This window comes from Phallusia mammillata, chromosome 6 (genome assembly GCF_965637545.1).
Source record: "Phallusia mammillata chromosome 6, kaPhaMamm4.hap1.1, whole genome shotgun sequence".
Taxonomy (NCBI): domain Eukaryota; kingdom Metazoa; phylum Chordata; class Ascidiacea; order Phlebobranchia; family Ascidiidae; genus Phallusia; species Phallusia mammillata.
Window position 1 is genome coordinate 17,845,223 of NC_137257.1, and position 21,860 is coordinate 17,867,082.

At 38.1% G+C, this 21,860-nt stretch overlaps 2 protein-coding genes across 2 annotated transcripts; one reads left to right on the plus strand and one right to left on the minus strand.

Annotated features, from left to right (window-relative positions):
* Positions 1 to 673: 673 nt before the first annotated feature.
* Positions 674 to 8,304, minus strand: LOC145233104 (uncharacterized). The gene is made up of 9 exons (XM_080097766.1): positions 8,138 to 8,304; positions 7,189 to 7,326; positions 6,719 to 6,789; positions 5,833 to 5,977; positions 5,013 to 5,086; positions 4,517 to 4,657; positions 3,994 to 4,098; positions 3,415 to 3,586; positions 674 to 3,333 (listed from the first exon to the last, which is right to left on the minus strand). Exons 2-9 carry the CDS (start codon positions 7,315 to 7,317, stop codon positions 2,446 to 2,448), a joined length of 1,725 nt encoding a protein of 574 aa, XP_079953892.1. The 5' UTR covers positions 7,318 to 7,326; positions 8,138 to 8,304; the 3' UTR covers positions 674 to 2,445.
* Positions 8,305 to 10,972: 2,668 nt separating this feature from the next.
* Positions 10,973 to 20,584, plus strand: LOC145234424 (uncharacterized). Its single transcript, XM_080099158.1, has 13 exons — positions 10,973 to 11,082; positions 11,616 to 11,761; positions 12,444 to 12,560; positions 13,215 to 13,370; positions 13,761 to 13,892; positions 14,521 to 14,670; positions 14,803 to 15,547; positions 15,859 to 16,083; positions 16,664 to 16,827; positions 17,276 to 17,423; positions 17,902 to 17,987; positions 18,460 to 18,611; positions 19,466 to 20,584. Exons 1-13 carry the CDS (start codon positions 10,973 to 10,975, stop codon positions 20,216 to 20,218), a joined length of 3,084 nt encoding a protein of 1,027 aa, XP_079955284.1. The 3' UTR covers positions 20,219 to 20,584.
* The last annotated feature ends 1,276 nt before the right edge of the window (positions 20,585 to 21,860 follow it).

The following is a 21,860-nucleotide window of genomic DNA, read 5'->3' on the forward strand; positions in this document are numbered from 1 at the left end:
AAACCATATCTTAGCTAGAACAAACATAGTTTTCCTTACCTTTTAAACTTTAGTTTTAAATTGATCGGTTTATTTAGACTCTAGTCTAGAGGTATTTTGATAACCTTTTCGTAAGGTGAGTTGACTATCGTTAGTTGCTTACCAAACATGCTGATAACAGCTCTACCACTAAAATTCGCTGGACTCGTTGACTTGCTCAGAAATTAAGTTGAAATTGCTCCCAAAACTGAACCTAAATGGATTGGCAGGCCACACAACATACAAAATCCAAACGTCTCCATGGGCCTTACAACCTGAATTCAATGGACCGCATTTGACCCGCAGACTACAAGTACCTCACTGCTGGAACCTGTGTTAGAACCAGGGAGTCGAACCGGAACCCGCGAACCGGTTTATTTCATTAAACCCGAACCGCCAATTACGATTTCCTAAAAACCGGACCGGAGTTCAACCCTGTATTTTGTTTGGCGTACACGTTTTTAAAAACCTGAACCGAACCCGAACCCTTAAAAACAAAACAAAGTGAACCCGAACCGAACCTGAACCCATATGACAAGCGGTTCGACTCCCTGGTTAAAACGGACGACCCAGCCTAAACTTACCAGGCGCCAATCTTGGTTTGTTTACCAACACAAACGATATGCAATCTTCTTGAGACTCAAACTTAAAACAGTTCGCGACATATGGTTTTATTTGCTGCCGCGAAAATACCACATGGTTTTTGTTAGCATAAAAAAACGTTAGTAGCACAAAAAGGCATTCGTTTCGCTGTAACGACTGTAAAAATGCGGTGAAGCAGAAGATATACAAGATGCGCGACGCTATGTACATGCAAAAAGACAAGGGACAGATCAAATGGAAAACATATTTAACGTGTTGCCACCCAATTTGCTGCTAACGGGGTCAAGGGTAGCCATAATGTTGGACAGTCTTTAAGTTAAAAAAGATTTTTCAATTTTACTGCCATAGTGAAACTTAAGTTTCCAGTTCGATAAGGGAAAAGTGCAAAAAATGCAACTTGGACATGTAAATTGATTTTTTCTACTACTACTCAATTACAAATTCATCACTTTATAAATTTAAGACTAAAAATATTTTGTAACAAATGGCAGAAAAACGGTTGAAATACAATTTACCCGGTCATAAAGTTTAATAATTTTATAAAACATTTTTAGTGTTAACATTTAAGTAAACAGGGCGTAAAATGTATGTAGCAGCATCAGAAAAATACAAATTTTTTGCTACTTCAGAAAAAGCACAATATTTTTGGGATTGAGATGCACCATATAGTATTTGGCATAAACAAAGACCAATTGATTATTTCAAAACAGATAACATGATCATAAACCCTTTGAAAACAGCCAAAAAATTCATAAAAAATACACAAATTGCCCATAAAGGGTAGAAATATCCACTACCATGGATAAATTTTACGTTGAAATTAGTTAGTAATTTATGAGAAATTTTTTTTTATTTATAGCCTGGACCACAAATGAAGCCAAAAAAATTCCTTAAATAACACGTTCTGGCAGTAAATGGGGAAATTTCTGACACATATCATAATTGGACGTTTAGGCAGTAGAAATTAAATACATTGCTGGTTATATGGTGATTTTCATAAATTTTTGATTTAGGCTTCAAGTAGACCATTTTAGGAAACAGTGCTCAAATTAGTGTGGTCTTTTTGAGATGGCATAATATAAACTTGACCATTTTGTCATACACATACAAAACATCAGGACTGGTTGCAAGCACAGATTTGCACATTAAGCAGGTTTTCAAAAGTTTAGGTGCCTTTATATTAGCTGGTTATTTTAGTTGACTAACCAGTAACCACTAATGGTTCATTGCATCCATAATTTGTCAACATTTTGATCATTATTTCAACCTTTTACAAATTAGGCATTTTGGTACTAGTGGTTCAACCCTATTGTTAAATGTCACTTAAGTTTGCCTGTAAGGAAAAAAAACAGGCTACAACAGAGGTCCGAAAAGTTAGAAACCAGCCTAAGGGATACATGGGGTGCATGCAAACAGACCTCATAAAAAACGAACACTAACATACAAAAAATGGACACAGAGCAGCAGTTTGAGTGCTGTGATCTCTTACAAGAATAAACAGGGTTTTTTCTGCAGCGTAAAAATTGAGAGAAACTTCATGATAAACTAGAAAGAAAAATGATACTAGCTGCAACAAAATTTTGCTGCTTTACAGTTTTTGTCATAAGAATACAATGAAAAAGTCTGTTATCATTTGTTAGTGCAAGGAGAGAAAAAAAAACAATTCCATTCGCTAGGTTGAGTTTACAAGACCAAAACAATGAAAAAAAGGTAATAGGAGTATGGCAAAGTCATGGTTTTTTACCAGTAGTTCAGTATATTGACACCACACACTGAAATATCATCACCAAACAGGCTGCCGGTATTTCAGTGCAAGTGACCTGCCTATGGAAAGTTAAGTCTTGGGACAGGTTGATCCCATTGCCAGCGGATTGCTGCTTGATTAATGGTTGAATGGTCCTGTTCGTTTTCTTTGGTTACACCAGAACTTGATGTAACAGGTTGTGTGAGAAGAATTGTTGGTGCCTGTGATAATGCATCAACCAGTTGGACATTGTCTTGCTGGGAATCTGTGCTGGTAAGAATGATGTTTTGCTGTTGTATATTTCCTGTCTGACCAACAGTCATCATCTGCTGTTGCTGCTTTTGATCGCCAATTTGAAATATCACATTATTGACTGGTATATGATGCTGGCTGGTTGACTGTACAGTATATATAGAGTGTTGGTTGTTATCGGCAACAATCTGCGGCACTTTGTACTCCGATTCCTGTGATATTGCCTGTCGGGATACAAAGTTTGCTGTGTCGTTTGCCATGCTGACCGGCTCTTCTTTAACATGAATGTTACTGCTGACTTCAGAGCTCACTGTAACTTCTTGTGTCTCAATATGCTGCTGTTGCTGTTGTGCATTGTTCTCTATAGTCACTTCTTCCATCTTAGTATCCATTCTGCGGCGCTTGGCAGGCTCCTCCTGTCCTTGGGCACTGCCGAGTTGCAACAAACTTGGGTCATATTCATTTAATACAGCACTGGAGGAGGGAATAGGTGGAGGGTCAATGCCTAAAGCTGTTGCTGTAGCTGAAATAGACATCTGTAGTTTCGTCTTGCATTCTTCAAGATGCTTCTTGAAAGTAGCCTCACGGACATAAAGTTTAGAACAACCGGGGCATAGGTACGGACGTATTTCAGCCTCTTCGTCAACTGCTGTTGGCACAATATTGGCTGCGGCTGCCGCTTGGTTGATGACATTTTGAAAGTTGAAAGCACCATCCTTTAAAGAAAACATTATTTATACATAAAACTGCTATATTTTTGATTGTTAAGATAAAAAGTATACAGGTTATGGACTTACTTCTTCTGAAGGAGTTTCTTGTTTTTTCACTGTTGTATTGTTCGCGCTGCTTTTCCTTTTATTTTTTCCTGGTGTGTGTCTTGCAACATGCGATTTCAAATTGCTCAATTGGGCAAATGACTTGCCACATTCAGGCCAGTGGCATTTGTAGGGACGGACACCAGTGTTTGGCCTGCATAAAAGGTTTTAATGTTCAACAATGACTTGAATGCGTAAAGTTGTACACAATGATTTGAAATGTAAAAGCAATAAAAAGTTTTGCTTTTAAATCAGACAGTTAAACCGGCTTTGATTATTCTGGATCTTCGCCCAATTTGGACAAAACTTAAGGCACAAATGATTTGTAATGTGGTAAGGCTTGAACTAATGGATACTGGTTAAGCTAAATCTTCACCAAATCCAAACAAGTTGTTTGGGTCCAAACAGGTCCATATTAACCAAGGTTTACTGAATATTTATACAAGCAAATATATATAACATATTATGCAGCAAAGACATAAGGTAACTAAAATCCATTGTCCATTAAAAGGTTTGTCATTTTGTAAAGTAAATATTGATATTACTTCAATGTATTCTTACTTAGGTGTGTGACGAGCTTCATGGCTTTTAAGATGCGATTGCTGCAGGAATGCTTTGCCACATCCTGGCCAATGGCACTTGTAGGGCCTTACACCAGTATGAGTTCTGTAAAAAATGAAGCAGCACTCTTGACCACTTTGTAAAGTAATACATCGCTTAATTGAAAACTGGCATGAAATAGATAAATTAAATATATCATAGTAAGAAATCCTAGCCTGCAGTGGGGTTTGAACCCATGAGAGTAGCATTTCCAGGACACACAGCTTTGGAAAAGGCTCCAGTCACGGTTTCCCTTTAGCACCCAAAAGAAGTACTTACTGGGTTTATGGTGTTTGAATTGTGTGCAGACAATTCTGATAGCTTACCAATTTGCCTAGTTTTTTGTGTATATATATAATAACCCAGGGTACTTGTATGTAACTATTTAATGGTGGACTATAGTTCAAAATACAATACAGAACACCACAGTATTTCGAACTAAACAGCAGCATTTATATTTATAGGGATGATTCTCAGTGTTTACCTCACATGTTGTTGTACATGAGACAGTTGCTTGAAGGAATTATCGCACATAGGACATTTGTAGGGTTTCTGTCCACTGTGAATCCTTTCATGTTGTTTGAGATAAAAATTCGTCGAAAATCCTTTACTGCAAAAGTTGCACCTACAAAAAAAAACATACCTTGTCTCACATATTTTGTACATTGTAAAACACGGTAGAGCTACTAACACCATAACGAGAATCAGTCACAAGAGGGCGTAAAGAGCTGAATTTTTATTTAGCGGTTATAAATGGGTTGGGTTGGAAAATATTTACAAAAAAATTGTACATTAGTAACTATTTTTTTGGGTTAGTTTTATTGAATTTTAAGTGCTAATACCTTACCCCGACCCTAATAGCCCTAACCGTGAGCATTTTTGGAGATATAACCAATCAAATTTGGGGGATAGATTCTCGTTACGGTGTTAGTAGCTCTACCGTAAAACAAAATATTTTGGGAAAGTATGTTGTTAGTTACCTGTATGGCTTGCCCTGATGATCTGTGTGCAGTCTGGAGTGAACAGTGACAGCACTTTTGTTTGGGAAAGTCACCTAAAAAACCATGGGTTTATGATATTTCCATAGTGCACCTTTTCGGTGATTTTTCATACCACTTACTGTAATTACATTTATCTATATTTGTTACAGTGCCCACACTTTTATGGCATTTCACAGCAATATTGTTCCCATAAGCAAAAAACACTGGTCTTCACACAAATAAAATTGCAAATGCTTCTGTTAATACAAGGCTAATTAAACAAGTAAATCAAGTGAATACATGTCGTTGCAAATGCTTCTGTTAATATTGGCCCTGTGTTTTTCAGCCGCACTGAGTGTAAAACACTACCGTCAAATTTACTCAATCATCTCAAATTGTATACTAATGATACTCCACATTGTATGGTTGTTTTTAAAATAGGCAAGTTTACAAACAAATTGGGAAGTAAATTTATCGAAAACAGAAACATTGTTTTGCCTTAGCTGCACTATTTTTGTCCGAAGCCTACTTTACAACAGTCTGAACTTTTGCGCAAGAAATGCAAAGTCTATCTAAGATGAAACTGTTAAGAATGGATATTGATATATAGGTACATTAGGAAATGCATACATGTTGACCTGCAACAACAGTCTGCGGTAGCAAGAAAGTTTACCTTTTAATGACCTTTTAAGGCATGCTTAAGGCATGTTGTTTATTATATAATGGGTTTGACAACAGAGTTTTGCTGGGTAAAATATGATATCCTACTGTTAGATACGTTTGTTACATGAGAAAAAATGCACAATACTAAAAAACACACCTGGCAAATTCGGCAGGTGTATGACCGCGGTTTGGGTTCAATAGCATCAGGATTAACAAGGTCCACTGGCAGCATACCATCTGCAGCATTTGTAGGTTCTTGTTTTGGTTTATCACTTCCACCAGCAACTACTCCAGATTGTGACCTGCAAAGATGAGGTTGGTTTAATAGCTTGCCTCTCCCTTTAGGTTTTGCATTGAGCCTTAGTATCATTAATTTAGTCTATTGAATGGATATGCAATCTTTATTAGTGACCAAAAACAACTAATGTAATTATATGGCATATAGCAGGCTGCACCTTTATATCACACAACTTGACTTCACTTAGTTGCATATGACACACTTGTATAAGTAAAAAACTATATGCCAGCAAAACAAGCAAGTGATTCTAGCTACATTGTTACGCAGCGCCTGGCACATTGATTTGTGCAGAAACTACACAAAAATTGGGGTTGCCCACTGCACTGCACTAACATAGTTTAGTAGGACATGTTTTACTTAAAATCCATACAGCTCCGCAAACCCTACAACATTAATTCAATGGGCTTTGTTTTGCTATGGATAGGTAGCACACCGCTGGTCTATTGCTATACAACACACCATAAAAACTCAATTTAAAACCAGTCCCTATCCCAAATATACAACTGTGTCAAAATGGTACAAAGTAACAGCAATAAGAAAAACTCACAAAAAGTTATATTTGTGAATACTAACTGACAGAAAATAAAAAACAGGTCACTGTTTCTACATTAGTACACCAACACCATTTGCCATTTCAATTAACACTCAGAAAGCCAAAGTGATAGAACAACCACAACAAAATTTAAAAAACACTGACCAATAGTATCACACAACTATACGTTGAGAATATGAAAACACCACTCACACAAATATATGCTGAGGACTTGCAACAGAAGTTTGAACCAGACTTGACTGTTTGGGAGAATTGTTGGTTTGCTGCAAACAAGGACAAACAGTGATTGGTCAAGTACAAAGGCTAATTAAACAAGCAAATCAAGTGAATACATGTCGTTGACTGAATTCACAAATAAGCTACGACACAATCTTTGGACCATCTCCAAACTTTCACCTCAATTTTACATAGAGATATATTCCATAAAATTAGTCATAAAATTGTATTTCAATGGATATGTGGCAAGGTATGGCTTTCCTTATGTAACATCAACAAATTGGAATGCAGTGGCTAGGCTGTACCATGCCTACAATGTCTTGTCACCAGTCACACTGATGAGACCTTATAGGTCAAAACAGTGTGTAATGTCTGCAGGTATGGGTAGCCGATTTGTTCGATTTTTTACCAAAACCATTTAGTATTTTAAAACGATGTTTACATACCGTCTGGGACAGAATTTGGCCTTGCTGCTGCTGCTGAATAAAACTATCCATGGAGCTGGGAACCATTGCAGTTTCACCACCATTCGATACTTCAGTAGTATTCCAGAAGTAATTGTCCGAAGAATCCATTGCAGCAGGCTAAATTTTGATTTTTAGCCAAAGTTAAATATGTTGGCATAGCATTTTGTTGTTTTAGCATTACCCTATATGTATATGTTGGGCATGCCTAACAATACAAGTTGACATTACATAAGGTTTGTATGCAACAGTCAAACTACATAACTGTGTAGTGTACCTTCAATTACCAAATTTAGCATACACTTTGGTTCTTACAATTATACAGTTACAATTGGTGCTATGGTTTACTTATTCTTTTTTTTTTTGTTTTTTTCAACCTTACCTTACAACCAAACTAAATAAATTTTAGCTGCAACATATACAAAACTACACTAGTACACAAACAATTGGGCAAAACTTTAGGTAAAACTTCAACAAAAATGCTACTTGCACACAAATGGTAACTGGAAACACATTTTCTTCTTTTATTTTTGGCAATTTGAAAGTAAATACTTTTATTGGGTAATTATTTTATTATTGATTAAGTCGTGTAGTACTTTTATAGAGGCACAACAAACCTTGTAGCATTATCAATAATACAATTTTTGTTTGAACCTTAAAGTGTGTTGTTTTTACTGTCACGTTAAAATAATTGCTTTTGTAAAATTACAAAGTGTGGACACATAGATTTAAGGAATATAAGTTTTTTTAAGTGGCAAACAGCTAGCATTGGCGGTAAGTTTTCAGCAATTATTGTTGTCCGCTGCCAATACCAATGGGCGAATGTACAGTTTCAGACAGACGTGCCGCAATGGCGGTCTTCAGCCTAAAATACTAAGTTCTTAAACAAACCGTTATCATTTATAGCACAACAACAGAAAAAAATCATCACCAATTGACTCTGCAGTTCTTCCTGATGTGGCGACGAAATTTAGTTCTTCTATTTTGTCTCTTCCCTCGCAAGATCCTTTCCGCAGAGGCAAAGCAAAATGTCCCTTTTTTTCCAACTCTTGCCTTTGCTGCGCGCAGAAAAAATGTCGGCCGCCGATCTCCTCGCGTTAAAAACGAAAAAGAACGTGACGTCACAGCGCGGTGACTTGTTTATTTGCTGTCTCGTCTACGAAAGGCGCAAAACTGCTATTCACTTTGATCTATTGTCTTTTAAAAACAAAATTTTGATACCTTTATTGTTTTATTCGAACAAAACTGCTGATATTCACCCTTTCCACCATTAAATAATTGCAGAAAATCAGCCAACCATGACGTGCGTCCATTGGTTGATGTTTACCACGTGATGATAGAAGCCACTGTCTGGATTTAAATTTACATATTATCTAATCACGCAAAACCATAAAACGATGGAAACCATTGTCAAATAGAGCTGCTAGGGTTAGTAAAACACTTCTAGTGAATGCGTTGTGCCTTTTTATGTGCAAATTATTCATGAATTAGCGGTTTTTATCAATCCATAGACATTTTCTCCTAACAGCAGTACCAGACTTTTATTTGGCCACCTAAGCGGGAAATTTAAAATGGCATGACTTGATTGCAAACTTATAACTTTAATGTTGCTACACATGACAATATATTGTTCAATGTGCCAATACATGTAATAAGTGAACAAGCGTGGTGGACCTTTAAAAGCATAACTCTTAATTCAACAACCTTTTTTATGTGGTAATATAATGTATGTGTGAATCAAAATGATCAAGAGTTACTTTATCGAATTTTCAAATCTCACGATGCAGAATGACGTAATACAGGCAAGTCACCAACACTGACCACTCCATATCGAACTCGAAGCATTTTCGACCCTAACAACACAAAGTGCGCAACATGGCGGTCTATTATCCTATGCGAGAACAAGTACCACTTATAGCACGTAATTAAGTATACGAATCAAAATTAAGGGCTACATAAAAACAGGGCAACGTTAATAAGCTAGAATGTTTATCCAAAACAGTATGTTATTGAAACAATAGAAAGTTAACAAATGTAGTCTATTGTGTTTTTTGTATTAAAAAGTATTTGAACTTGAATGTTTATGGAAACGGTTCTGTAATGAAGAGTTTTTGTTATGTGTGTATTGTGTTGAAGGTTATTTTTGAAAACAATGTGATTGGGATATTCAGGGAATAAAAATGCTTAAATGTTTAGAAAGTGCACTGCTGATTTTTTTTATTGGGCACCTTCAATGCGTAGGTAAGTTACTTAATAGTAAACATTTGTTGAATATACGCCAATTGTGCATTTGAATGAAAGCCTAGGGTGTTATGACTTAGTTTGTAACACTGTGTTTAATCCGCGCTAAAAAGCACGCGTAAAATGAAATTCATGAAAAATGATGACATCTTGGTTTTAGCCTAGGAGTCGAACCGCTTGTCATATGGGTTCAGATTCAGTTCGGGTTCACTTTGTTTTGCTTTCAGGGGTTCGGGTTCGGTTCAGGTTTTTTAAAATGTATATTTTCGGGTTCGGGTTTTGTTCCGGTACGGGCAAAGTATCCGGTCCAGACCAGCTTGCGGTTTTTAAACCGGTTCTAATTTTCATTCGTTTCATTTAAATTCTACCTATCATCTAACTGCGGCCTTACCAAACTTCAAAAGAATTTTGACCCCGTATTGTTATTTTTAAAGCGCCTTATAACTGTTATCTCGCGTTTTCTTCATATCGCTGTTGAAGAAAGTCACAAAATATAACAAAGGCTGCATTTTTACTGCTTCCTTTCCGGTTCGGAACAAACGCCAAACAAAATATTGGATTCAATTCTGGTTCGGGTTTTTATGAAATCGTAATTAGCGGTTCGGGTTCGGTTCGGATTAAATAAAATAAATCGCTCAAACCGGTTCGCGGGTTGGGGTTTAGTTCCGGTTCGACTCTCTGTTAACTGCCTTTAACATTTATTGGGTTATAAGCAGGGAGTCGAACCGCTTGTCATACGGGTTCAGGTTCGGTTCGGGTTCACTTCGTTTTGTTTTTAAGGGTTCGGGTTCGGTTCCGGTTTTTAAAAATGTGTATTTTCGGGTTCGGGTTTGGTTCCGGTTTGGGCAAATTGTCCGGTCCGAACCGGTTTGCGGTTTTTAAACCGGTTCAAATTTTCATTCGTTTCAATTTAATTCTACCAATCATCTTCCTGGCCTTATCAAACCCCACAAGATTTTTGACCGTGCACTGTTATTTTTGACACGCCCAATAAGTGCTATCTCGCGTATTCTTAAGTGCGCTGTTTTGAAAAAAAATCACAAAATATCAAACATACTGCATTTTTTACTGGTTCAGTTCCGGTTCGGGTCCAACGCCAAACAAAATATAGGGTTCAACTCTGGTTCGGGTTTTTAGAAAATCGTAATTAGCGGTTCGGGTTCGGTTCGGGTTTAATGAAATTAACCGCTCAAACCGGTTCGCGGGTTCGGGTTCAGTTCCGGTTCGACTCCCTGGTTATAAGGCAGTGGTGGGATTTAATTTTTTTGTTGGCCGGTTCTATCACAAAAGTCATATTTTTCAGCCGGATCTGTTACAGAAAGTCCATTGACAGTAACTAGTAATGCTAACCGGTTCGCTGATATCATTTCGTGGAGTGGTTCTACAGAACCGGTGCGAACCCACTGAATCCCACCACTGGTTTATGATAGGTAACCGTGTTATTCCCGTTTCTTGTCCAGATGCCTTACTTGACCTAACATTGGTATTCGAAAATCCGGTGGCCGCTTACAATGAGGAAGTGATGATGAAATGCGTCGCCAACAATTCTTACTTCCGGGTCACGTCATTTCCGTTCAATGTCGAGGCCGACATCGGAACCGGCACCAATCTCACACATATGCGGCGATATGGGCGGTAAGGCCGATGGGAGCAATTGTCCACCGATTTTCTAACAATAGATCCAATAAAGCCCCTTTTCACTCAACTATGGGTAATGCGATTACATACAGTTTCTTCACTTTATCAGCTGAATGCTTTAAAAGATGTTTTGCTTGCTGTATTGGAATTTGTTTGGTCTATAGGTAAATCTTTTATCGGCTACTTCTTCGAGAAAGAAAAGATAAAATATCGCATTTAAAACAAACTGGATATGACGAAATCATTTAACAAAACCAGCTCAAGCTATAATTAAAATCTTTTTTTCTTTTCATATGAAGTTAAAAAATTAATTTAACGTTCCACATGTTTCTAACCAGGCCTATGTAAAAACCTCTAAAGATTATAGATCTCAGAAGTTACACTTCTATCAATTCTTTCATGACTACCATCAGGACACTTGACTCGATAATCAATGTTTTTCAGCGTCTTTGTTGTTTAACGAAACTGTTCGACAATAAAAATCGGATAAAGTGACAATGCAAAAAATGAATTTTTTTAACTATTGACAGGATTACCCCCGAAAACTGGCCAGGCAGACAGATACAGCTTCTTGAAAAGGCTGGACCTTACAAGTATGGGATGTTTTCCTGTGGAATCAGCGACTTAATAACAGGGGAAGAGGCCAAAGCTGTGGGAGTTGTTATGTCGAAAAACGGTATGATCTTATTTTCTTGAATTTGTATCTTTGTTATTACCGACCGAATTTAATATAAGTAGGCAAATGTATTGGTATTATAAGTAATATTTTATGATAATAATGAAATACTGACGAAGCATCTGGTGTTTCTGATATCGGTGATAAAGGTTTGAAACTTTAATTCCTATGCAGTCTAACATCTATAGGTATATATACGAGTGGTTTCCTATATCTTCCTGACTTCCCTAGGGTTCCGTAAATGTTAAAACATTTTTACATTTTTAAATAGTTTTGAAATTACCTCAAGTAAAATAAGATTTTTGATTTTTTCGTCTTCTGCTAACACGCAAAATAGTTCTAACCTTTACGAACCTTTGTAATTGTATGATTCGGTGTTGCTAATTAGTCAAATAACATAACAAAATAATGTCAAGCAAAATAGTTATGTACCAAACCCCTTTTCTGTTCAAACATCCGTACAACTAAGCAAGTAGATCTTATTATTTGACATGAGAAATACTTACAAAAACTTCGTTTAAAACCAAAAAATTGGATCCACCGTTACTAAATTTTGTATCTTTAGACTTACTATATAGTTGTGTGTTAGAAAACACCGCCTAACACAAATTATTGTATCTAAAGGCTTACTTTAGTTATGTGTTAGTCAGTACGCGATTATTATATCATATTGGTTTTACAGCTCAGCTTTTTCCAACCCTGCTCAGCACCCGAGCGTCACTGAACGACTCCGTTCTTCTTCGAGCAGTACAATTGCGCCCCCAACCAATCAACGATGTCTTCTGGGTCCACCTATACGGTAAGCAGTGACGTCACGCCCAATGTTGACGTACCCATGACGTCTCGTAGAAAATCGTACGACACTTTGACGGCGAAATACGCAACGCTTATCTAATTAGTTTTTAATGGTATAATTGAATTTTTTTATGACGAAAACGATGCAGCAATTACTTCAGTCATGAATATGTCACAATATTGACATAAAATGTAATGTTAAGTATACTCAGACATGTTAATTAGTTTCAGACACACAAACTGGTTTAAATAATTAGTTAGAATAATTATAAATAATGGTAACATGGAATTTTCAAACATTTTAAGCTTATTTGAAAACATGTGACAATAAATATTTATTTATGTTAGTATCAGTGGTTCTCAAACTCGGTTTTCGGGGCCGCATGCGGCTCCCAACTACTTATTTTGCGGCTCGCACCCGACCTCAATAAACCACCAAACATTGCTATTTTAGATTTCAAAGTCACATTCTTTAGTCATTTTCTCAAGGTTGCGTTTTTTTGCGGCTCCCAACACACTTAAAAATACCTTTTGGCCTCGACAATAAAAAAGTTTGAGAACCACTGGTGTATATACATCAATCAAAATTTTCTTGTAAAAACCATTTTACCCGGTAAGCCAAAGTTTTTAGTTTCTTAACAACTTTAAACATTTCTAGAAAACCGGCAGCCACGTAAAGTAGGCCAACAGCAATTGCGAATCGAACTGCGTAATATTCAGCCATCAGATGCTGGGCCGTACGTTGTGTTTCATCAGACAAGGGACAATTTTCGACGTGTATTTCTACAGGGACTTTCTCGTGTAGTTGTGCGAGGTAAGAAAACGCGCATAGCTTTGGATAACTGGATAACGATCCCAGAAGTGGAAGTGATATATATGTGTACAAAATTGTTTTGTTAAAACTTTTGAAAAGCGATTGATCCTAAAGAGATGATTCTATTAACACATTTTCTATTAACATAAAATCACAAGATAACATTTTATTAAACAAGATTTAAAATTAAACAGTTTGTATTAACTAGGCTTTGTTCACCAAACCAGAAAATGTGTTACATTCATTTCGTACTTTTTTAAGTAATGTAAACCGGAATTATCGCTTATGCTTGTAATCTTTATTTCGTAACAAACATACAAATTATAGAAAGCTTTTTAAAATCACTCACTACCCAAAAAATATGCCACGTCCCATGTTTTTTTACTACAGGTTGTTTGGAACATAAGTATGGAACCGATTGCTCGCTTGAGTGCCCTCCGTGTGAAAATGGTGGCGTCTGTGATGACGTAACCGGTAGTTGCATTTGTCCTCCTGGTTTCATGGGCGAGCTTTGTGAAATCCGTAAGTAGCGTTTTGAACTAACACCAAACTAAATGGTTCTCAAATTTGTGGTCTTAGTTTAAAGAGGAACTATTTTTCGTGGGACACTTTGCAGGCACGAAACATAAAAAGTCCGTTTAAAGAAAAAAAATTTCCAACATTTATGTCAGTAATTTTCAAACTGTGTTCCGCGATTCACCAAAGAGCCCATAGAGATTCCTAAGTGCCGCGAAATATTCGCTATTTTAAACTGGAAACATTATGTGGTCTTCTAAAAATTGATGACAATGTGGCAAGCTTGGCAACGCATAAAGCTCGTTATATAGAAATACAGTAGCAATATAACTTTCTTTTGACAACTTTTGTGTCGTTGACCTGCGCTATGTGTGGAAATTTAGTTTGTTAATGCGCCACATTCTTCAAAAGCTTGCGAATCACTGATTTCTGTTCTAAGTGGGGTCGCAATGAAGTTATAGTGTCGTCATGCACATACACGTTTTGCCACTAATCCCTACACTATGGCATAAGTAAGTATAGCAGCATTTAGCAAAAAACTAATATTTTGCGACATTCAGTTTAGAAATCGAAGTAGGAATAACTTCAATCCAAAAGACTGTCCATTAACTTCATCGGTTTTGTTTTTTGACAGTTTGTGGACCAAACAAATTTGGGGCTGAATGTCAACACACTTGTAGAGAAGGAGACGAAAATGTTGGTTGCAAGGGCAAGATGTTTTGCTTGACTGATCCATATGGATGCTCATGCGCAACTGGTTTTTATGGAATAATCTGCACGTTAGGTAAAGACAACTTTTTTTATTGTTTTTCTGCCTAAAAATTTAAGATAAGACCAACGTTGCAGAAAGAAATAACTTACACTTGATGGAAATAAAAAATGAAAACTTTCATAAGATTTTTTATTTTCTTAAAAGAATGCGGTGATGAAACCTATGGGGAAAGTTGCAACCGGAAATGCCATTGTCAGGGTGGCACCTGTGACGCCTATACTGGGGAATGCCCAAATGGCTGCGCACCTGGGTGGACTGGTGTCAACTGTCAGACTCCATGTGTCAATGGCACCTTCGGCCCAAACTGCAACGATAGGTGTGGACAATGCCTGGACGGGGTCACCTGTGACCGTTTTACTGGGGCTTGTCCGCTTAGTAACGACACCAAGTGGTCAGATGATGTGGTTTTAAATGGAACTAGCTCTAATTCTACAGTAGTGTGTGAAATCGGGTTTAAACCGCCATTGTGCAAAGAATCGTGCCCTGTGGGATCTTGGGGTCCTGATTGTGATCTTGAATGCTATTGCGGTGATTCTAAAGCCTGTGACGCAATCACTGGCACTTGTCCGCGGCCGCAAAATGGCGCGGATCTTTGTGAGCCAGGGTGGAAAGGCCAGGTCTGCAACGAGACCTGCGAACCCGGTTTGTACGGAGCAAACTGTGGGTCAAAGTGTGGAAGGTGCTACAACGGGTCTTCATGTGATCCTTTGACGGGAAATTGCGCCGCATGTGAGGCCGGATTTTCACCGATGTTGTGTTCAGGATCTTGTGAACCGGGGTCATTTGGGTTCAACTGTTCGAGACCTTGTAACTGCGCTAATGGTAGCTCTTGCGACGCGGTGAATGGAAAATGCCAGGGTTATTGTCAACCTGGTTGGACTGGAGTAGAGTAAGTTCACTAATTTTTTCAGATAATTTTTTTCAGTCTTTTTTACTTATGTACAACAGAAAGAAAGAAAAGTAGGAAAAAAATGTGCTTTTCGAAGTATTTTAATTAAATCTTAATTTGACATAACAAAGAGTAGCAAATCGAAATACAAAGATAAAAATAGTTGGACTAATGTATTAGCTAAGTGCTAAGTTTTCATAAGTTTCATTTCTTTCGGTAAAAATAAAAACTTTTTTCGTAAAATTGCATACTCTGCAAATTAAAAATCTGGAACTCCGAAATCAATTGTCTCAAAAACATTGCCTCTACAGTTGTTGGGAGCCCTGTCCTTCTGGAACATACGGTCTCAACTGCACCTACAAATGTGGAAACTGCTTTCCAGTAGATGGGGTAGTAACATGCAACCCATCTTTTGGCCACTGTGAACAGGGGTGCAGTAGAAGCTGGAGTGGCCGATTTTGCGACCAAGGAATTCTTTGTGCCCAAAATCCGTGTAGAAATGAGGGAATATGCGAACAAGAGGGCGACATCTACAGGTCAATTACCTCAGTTTTTGTGTATTGAACTTATATTGAGAAGTTATAACTAGATACGAACGGTTCCAAAGTAGTAAGTCGGGTCGGGTTTGGGTTCAGGTCTGGGCCGGGTTTAAGTTTTAACAAAACGGTCTTAAACCATGGCACCAACGTCCTGGCCTGAATTTGGCTTGATTATCGAAAAAGGATTGGTTCGGGTCGGGTTTACGGCTTGTACTTTCGGGTTCAGGTCTTCATTCAGGCCCGCTTACAACTGTGCTCTCAACGTTACTAGTGCACCGTCGTACAACAAGTTCGTTGTATTTTGCCCATTTTAATTAGGTAATGATTGAGGCGCAATACTGCTACTTAAGCCGAATAATTTAATCTATTGGTTTTCTTGTGAATGCAAAACTTACCGTGGTTAAAACAAATTCTTGAACATGGTAGTTGAGAAAAACGAGAGTTTGGACAACCTGTTCTTGTGCTTGCTTGAGGCAATTAGCACACAACAGTCTTAACGAAAAGTGGGTGCCATGGGATCTGAACCTACAAGCTTACGACTTTCACTGTTGACTGACTTTCAACGTTTGTTTTACAGATGCGAATGTCGAGATGGTTACGGGGGATCTCATTGCGAGGAGCTCATTCCCGCTTGTGATTCATCTCCTTGCTTTAACAACGCCACTTGCCTTGGGAACGACACTTACGTCACGTGGTTTACTTGCGTTTGCGCGGGAAATTTTACCGGTCCCACGTGCAACGGTAATTCTTTTATTATGAAACAGCTGTTTGAAATTGCTCACAAATTTTGGTCGATCTAACATTTTAAAATATTAGTCTTATAGAATTTATTTTGCTTGGCCATTGTGAACCAGTTTTCCCTGTAGTTGATGCCTAGTTGTGGCATTTAATAGAATTGATGATGCATGGCTTTTCTGCCTGTTACTAACACCAAACTGGAGTTGGATGGCTATACTTGGCCAATACGGTCTACCATATCTTGTCACTAGCTGCACTGATTAGACTTTATGGGTCGGAAAAGTGTGCAATGTCTGCAGCTTACTTGTCATTTACTGGCTTGATTCTTTTATGTAGAGTTTATTTTATTTCCTTAAGTGGTTTAGTCTTTGTCTGCAGTAAAACGGCTAAAAAAGATAAAAAAATATAAAACGGCGTAACTAAACAAATTAAAGGGTTTTTATTATTTCAGTATCGATACTGAATGAGGAAACTACTCCAGCCCCGAAAGTTCCAGAAAATTCTGAGTCACGAGGCGTCGAAATGAAATACGTAATACCGATTGCTGTTGCTGTCGTCTTTGTCGCACTTCTGCTTGCGATCTTGTACAAAAGGCATAGGTAAGATTGATGGCTTAAACATGTAGTTTAAGAGATTGTATAGAAGACAAATTACAGTAGGCCAGGCCCATTGATGCGTATACCGAATTAGCCGGTCACCAAACAATACCATACAGCAAGGCACAGACTAGAAAAATCTAGCCTGCGGTGGGATTTGAACCCACGACAGGAACCCAGCGATCACGGCATAATCATTTATAATGTAGGAGACAATAAGATATATAACAGTGGTCGGCAACCACCGGTCCGTGGTCCGTGAGGGGTTTGTTACCGAGCCGCATAAAACTTGCCCAAGGTTCACATTGAATTAAAGTGGTAATAACTGTAATTAGTTTTCAGTGCTGAACATTTGTGGTTTGATAAAAATTGGCCGGTCCGTGATAAAAATTTCAGTTTCAGACCGGTCCGCAGTGCAAAAAAAGTTGCCGACCCCTGACCCAAAGCACAGGCTTACTGGGTGAGAAATGTGTTTTTTTAGATCTAAGTCTGCTATCGATTGGGGAAGTGTTTCGATTCACCCGAAAACCTCAGAAACGAATCTGCAAAATTGCACTCCTAACGACGGTTTGATACAATTTGTTTTGTTGTTGTTATTGCCGTATTGCGTTACTGCCTCTTAAATTTCATTAATAACTTAGCTCGCTTTCAAAATGCCTCTACGGGCCCCACATGGGGAAATTAACGTCAATTTTTTTGGTTTGTTTGACAAACTAAGTTGTAGAAAAGGTGGATTGCCAAAGAGAACAATGATTCAAAAACCGAAAATTATTTTAGTTGTTCAAAAGTTTAAAATTTAGAGTGGAAAATTTGTGGAATTAAATCAAAGTTAGAAAGAAACTTAAAATTACCACATAAAAATGACCACGGGCCTTTTGGGGGTCAGCGAAGGCAAATTGGGAAACACTGGCCTCTTGTGTGTACTTCACTCCACATTAGTTATTTAGTATATTCTAAGTAAATTTTACATTAGTATATTCAAAGTAAATAAGGACATCTTGAGGGAATAGAAGAGCTAAAACCTATCAATAAAACGCAGAGCACGATCCAGCAGAAGAGCAGAAAGAAGAAGAAGACGAAGCAGAGGATCAGACTCCCAGAGATCAAGAACTGTCTCCTGTTACTATAAGTGTTCCAGACGAAAGTGGCAACCCAATGGAAAGAGAGATAACGGTGGAGAAAGATGAACAGGTTGATAAGCAAAACAATGTTTTATTGGTTTTATTTTGCATAGGTTTTTTTCGGCCTGGGTATGCTTACTTTATGGAATCGGTTAAAGGACGGTAGAGCTACTAACATCAAAACCCACGTCAGCCGCACATTTGGTTAATTTTCGATTGGTGGCGCAAACAGCTGACTATTAATTTCGCAGCTAAAGTGGGGTAGAGATTTGAGTTGAGTTGAGTTTATTTCGCTCAGTGAAAAAAGCGTAGTAACACAATTGCACGAAAATAATCATCCTGCCGGAAACAGCTGCGCAACGTTGAGACGTTAAAAGAGCGTGACAAAGTAGAGGGCATAGTTGGTGGAGAGATGAGAAACGCGCTGCAGCTACACGGTTAAACCATTAATTTACATAAGGATCTTTTATAGCAGGATCTACGTTTTAAAGTCAGTTTTTTTAAAAGATAATACCTATCCCCAACCCCAATAGCTCTAGCGGTTGGCATTTTTATCTATACACCGTTTTACATCGGTATAGTGCCAGTGATGGGATTTAATTTTTTTGTCAGCCGGTTCTGTCACAAAAGTCATATTTTTCAGCCGGTTCTGTTACAAAAAGTCCATTGACAGTAACCAGTTACGCTAACAGGTTCGCTGATCTCATAAAATTTCGTGAGACGCTTCCATAGAACCGGTGCGAACCGGCTGGATCCCACCACTGCATAGTGCTCTTTGCGCAACCTATCAAAATTTAGCTAAAAAGGCGGCTAACGTGAGATGTGTTAGTAGATTTTCTTTGAAGGCTCAGATAATGAAAGATGCTAATTCAGATGCGAGGCATTTAACTTGCTCGGGTCTTTTTTTAATCTATTGGCAAAAAAATAACATTTGTGCAAAAAAATCTTTGTCAGCAGCCCCGTCCATTACAATCACGTGAGCGCAAGTTCTTTGACAAGCCTTCACCAATCAGAATAGACGGAATCGCTCACGTGACTCCGCTCCACCTATCAGAGAACGTCCAGCCATCCAGTGACAACGAAAGCGAGTTTGATATTATTTCCAAGTCGAGCGACCACTTGACTTTCAACGAGAGAATGTCGAAAATCAACGACGACTCCACCGCTCAGGATACTTTCAGTCCATTCTCCCATGAGGACAACACAGCGTCCAAAGAACAGGTTTCGAAGTTTGTGGATCCACCAGAGGCCCCAGTTGGTGTAGGTGACAGCAGGGTGAAGCTTTCAAGAACGAGTGGAGAGTGGAAAATTAACCGACCGAGTACTCGAGTCCGATTGAACTCGACTGCGATGAAAAGACTCAGCGAAATTAGTCTTCACAATTTTTATAGCCCCCGAAAGTCATCTGTGCACCCCGTAAATTCCCCTATACCTGAAAACGGGGCCGCAGACGTTTCCCCTAATCGCTTGTCCACGCAATCGGCCGGCGGCTGCGCACTGGACGGCTGGGATTCGAATCGGCGCGCTTCGAACGGGAGTTTAGTTTACGGAGTAACTCGCCGTGACTCAACGCTGATGGTGACGTCATCACGAAATGTGGAAGAGGAATTCGAAATGGAGTCGAGGCGTGGGTCAAGGTTCAGTCCTAGTTCAAAGGTCGGCGGCGCGGTGGCTTGAAATATTTAAAACAGTAATATATAAGTTGTCCTTAAACTTGACTTTAATGATTTCCAAAAGGCTGATGTTGGTCAGTTTTGAAGGACATAGAAATGTTCCTACATGTAACCCGTCAGATTGTTTTACAAACAGGCAAAGTTCAACGTTTTAGTCCGAATTATGTCCGAAAATCAAACCGACTGTAACCATTTGGGTGATACGCCTACTAAAATATTCACACGACATATATAACGTATACGTCTGTAAGCAGCACAAATCAATATACACCTTGCGCTCATGCACATTTGGACAAATGAAGTGAAATTCTAGTGCAAATGTGGCAGATATAGAACTCAGTTTCATCTCAGGCTTTTTGTATAAGCTATTACCAAACTTACAACTTTTGTTGAAACTGATAACATTGTGTTTGCGCGAATATCGTTCTATTTCAAAATTTGGCTGCACTGAAACCATTGTTGGCGTGATGACGAAAATATATTGTACTACAAAGAAATTTAAGGTTAAAAGCTATATTTATTTATTTTTTAAGGAGCTTTGAACCAGAGTTGTGAGCGGGCCCGAACTGTGTCCGAACCAGGATCGTTTTCGATAAGCCCGTTCAGGCCCGAAAGTTTGATTGACAGGCCTATAATAAAGAAGACATATCCAACGAACAATAGCAGACAATGGCTTAAACAAGACGTTTTGTGGTTGTTCTGCACTAGGTTATATCCAGCTACCAGCTACCAAGCTCGGTAAATTACATGAAAAAAAATTACGGACACTGAATGTGAAGTCAAACCCGAATCAATCCAGTTTGTTACAAAAACCAAAGCCCAAACACGAATTTTCATAAGAAACAAACAAACGTTTTTTCTTATACCTTTGCTTTTATACGAGCCATGACATATCACAAGCAATATTTTTTGGCCAGAAACAATCTATTCCAGCAAGTTCTTGTGAGTATAGAAAATACTTCGTGCATCTCACAACAGCTCAGGTATAGTTTTACTCTTATTTGTAGCAGGGATTTGACTTGTAATTGTTGAAAATAAGGACCCAAGTCAAAAACAAGGACATTTCTTAGAAATAAGGACAATATATTTTCTAAGACATTGACCTTTAAAATAAGAACAAATCTTGGAAAGAAGGACGGTATGGCAACCCTGTCTAATATGAAAATATATTGTTTTATTTCTTCTGATGCATCTTCGGTGTGTATTTCTGTTGTACTTCCTCACTTCATCAAGAAGTCTTCGCAAGATTTTGATCTCCTCCGCCATTCTTTCACGCCCATAAGCATCAACTCGCTTCGTTTTGATGAAATAATCGTAAAGTACAAGGTTCTAAAAAAGCAAAATGTCAACAAAGAATTAAAAACACTGATTAATGTGCCCCAACCAAAATCTTTAAACCAAGCTCACAAGGTAGTGGGTTCTAATCCCATTCTGGATGCCAGTAGTTTTGTGCCATTTTTTATCCTTCAGTAGGGTTGGCCCAAGTCCCAGTTTTCAATCCCATACCAGTACCTGATATTTTGCATGAAAAGAACTGCGATACTTGGTTTAAACACATACAAAAGCAATTTTACCTTTAAAATTTTCATTTAATTTCTGACCAGGCTTCGTACATGTTATAGCAGTACAGCACAACAAAATTGTGA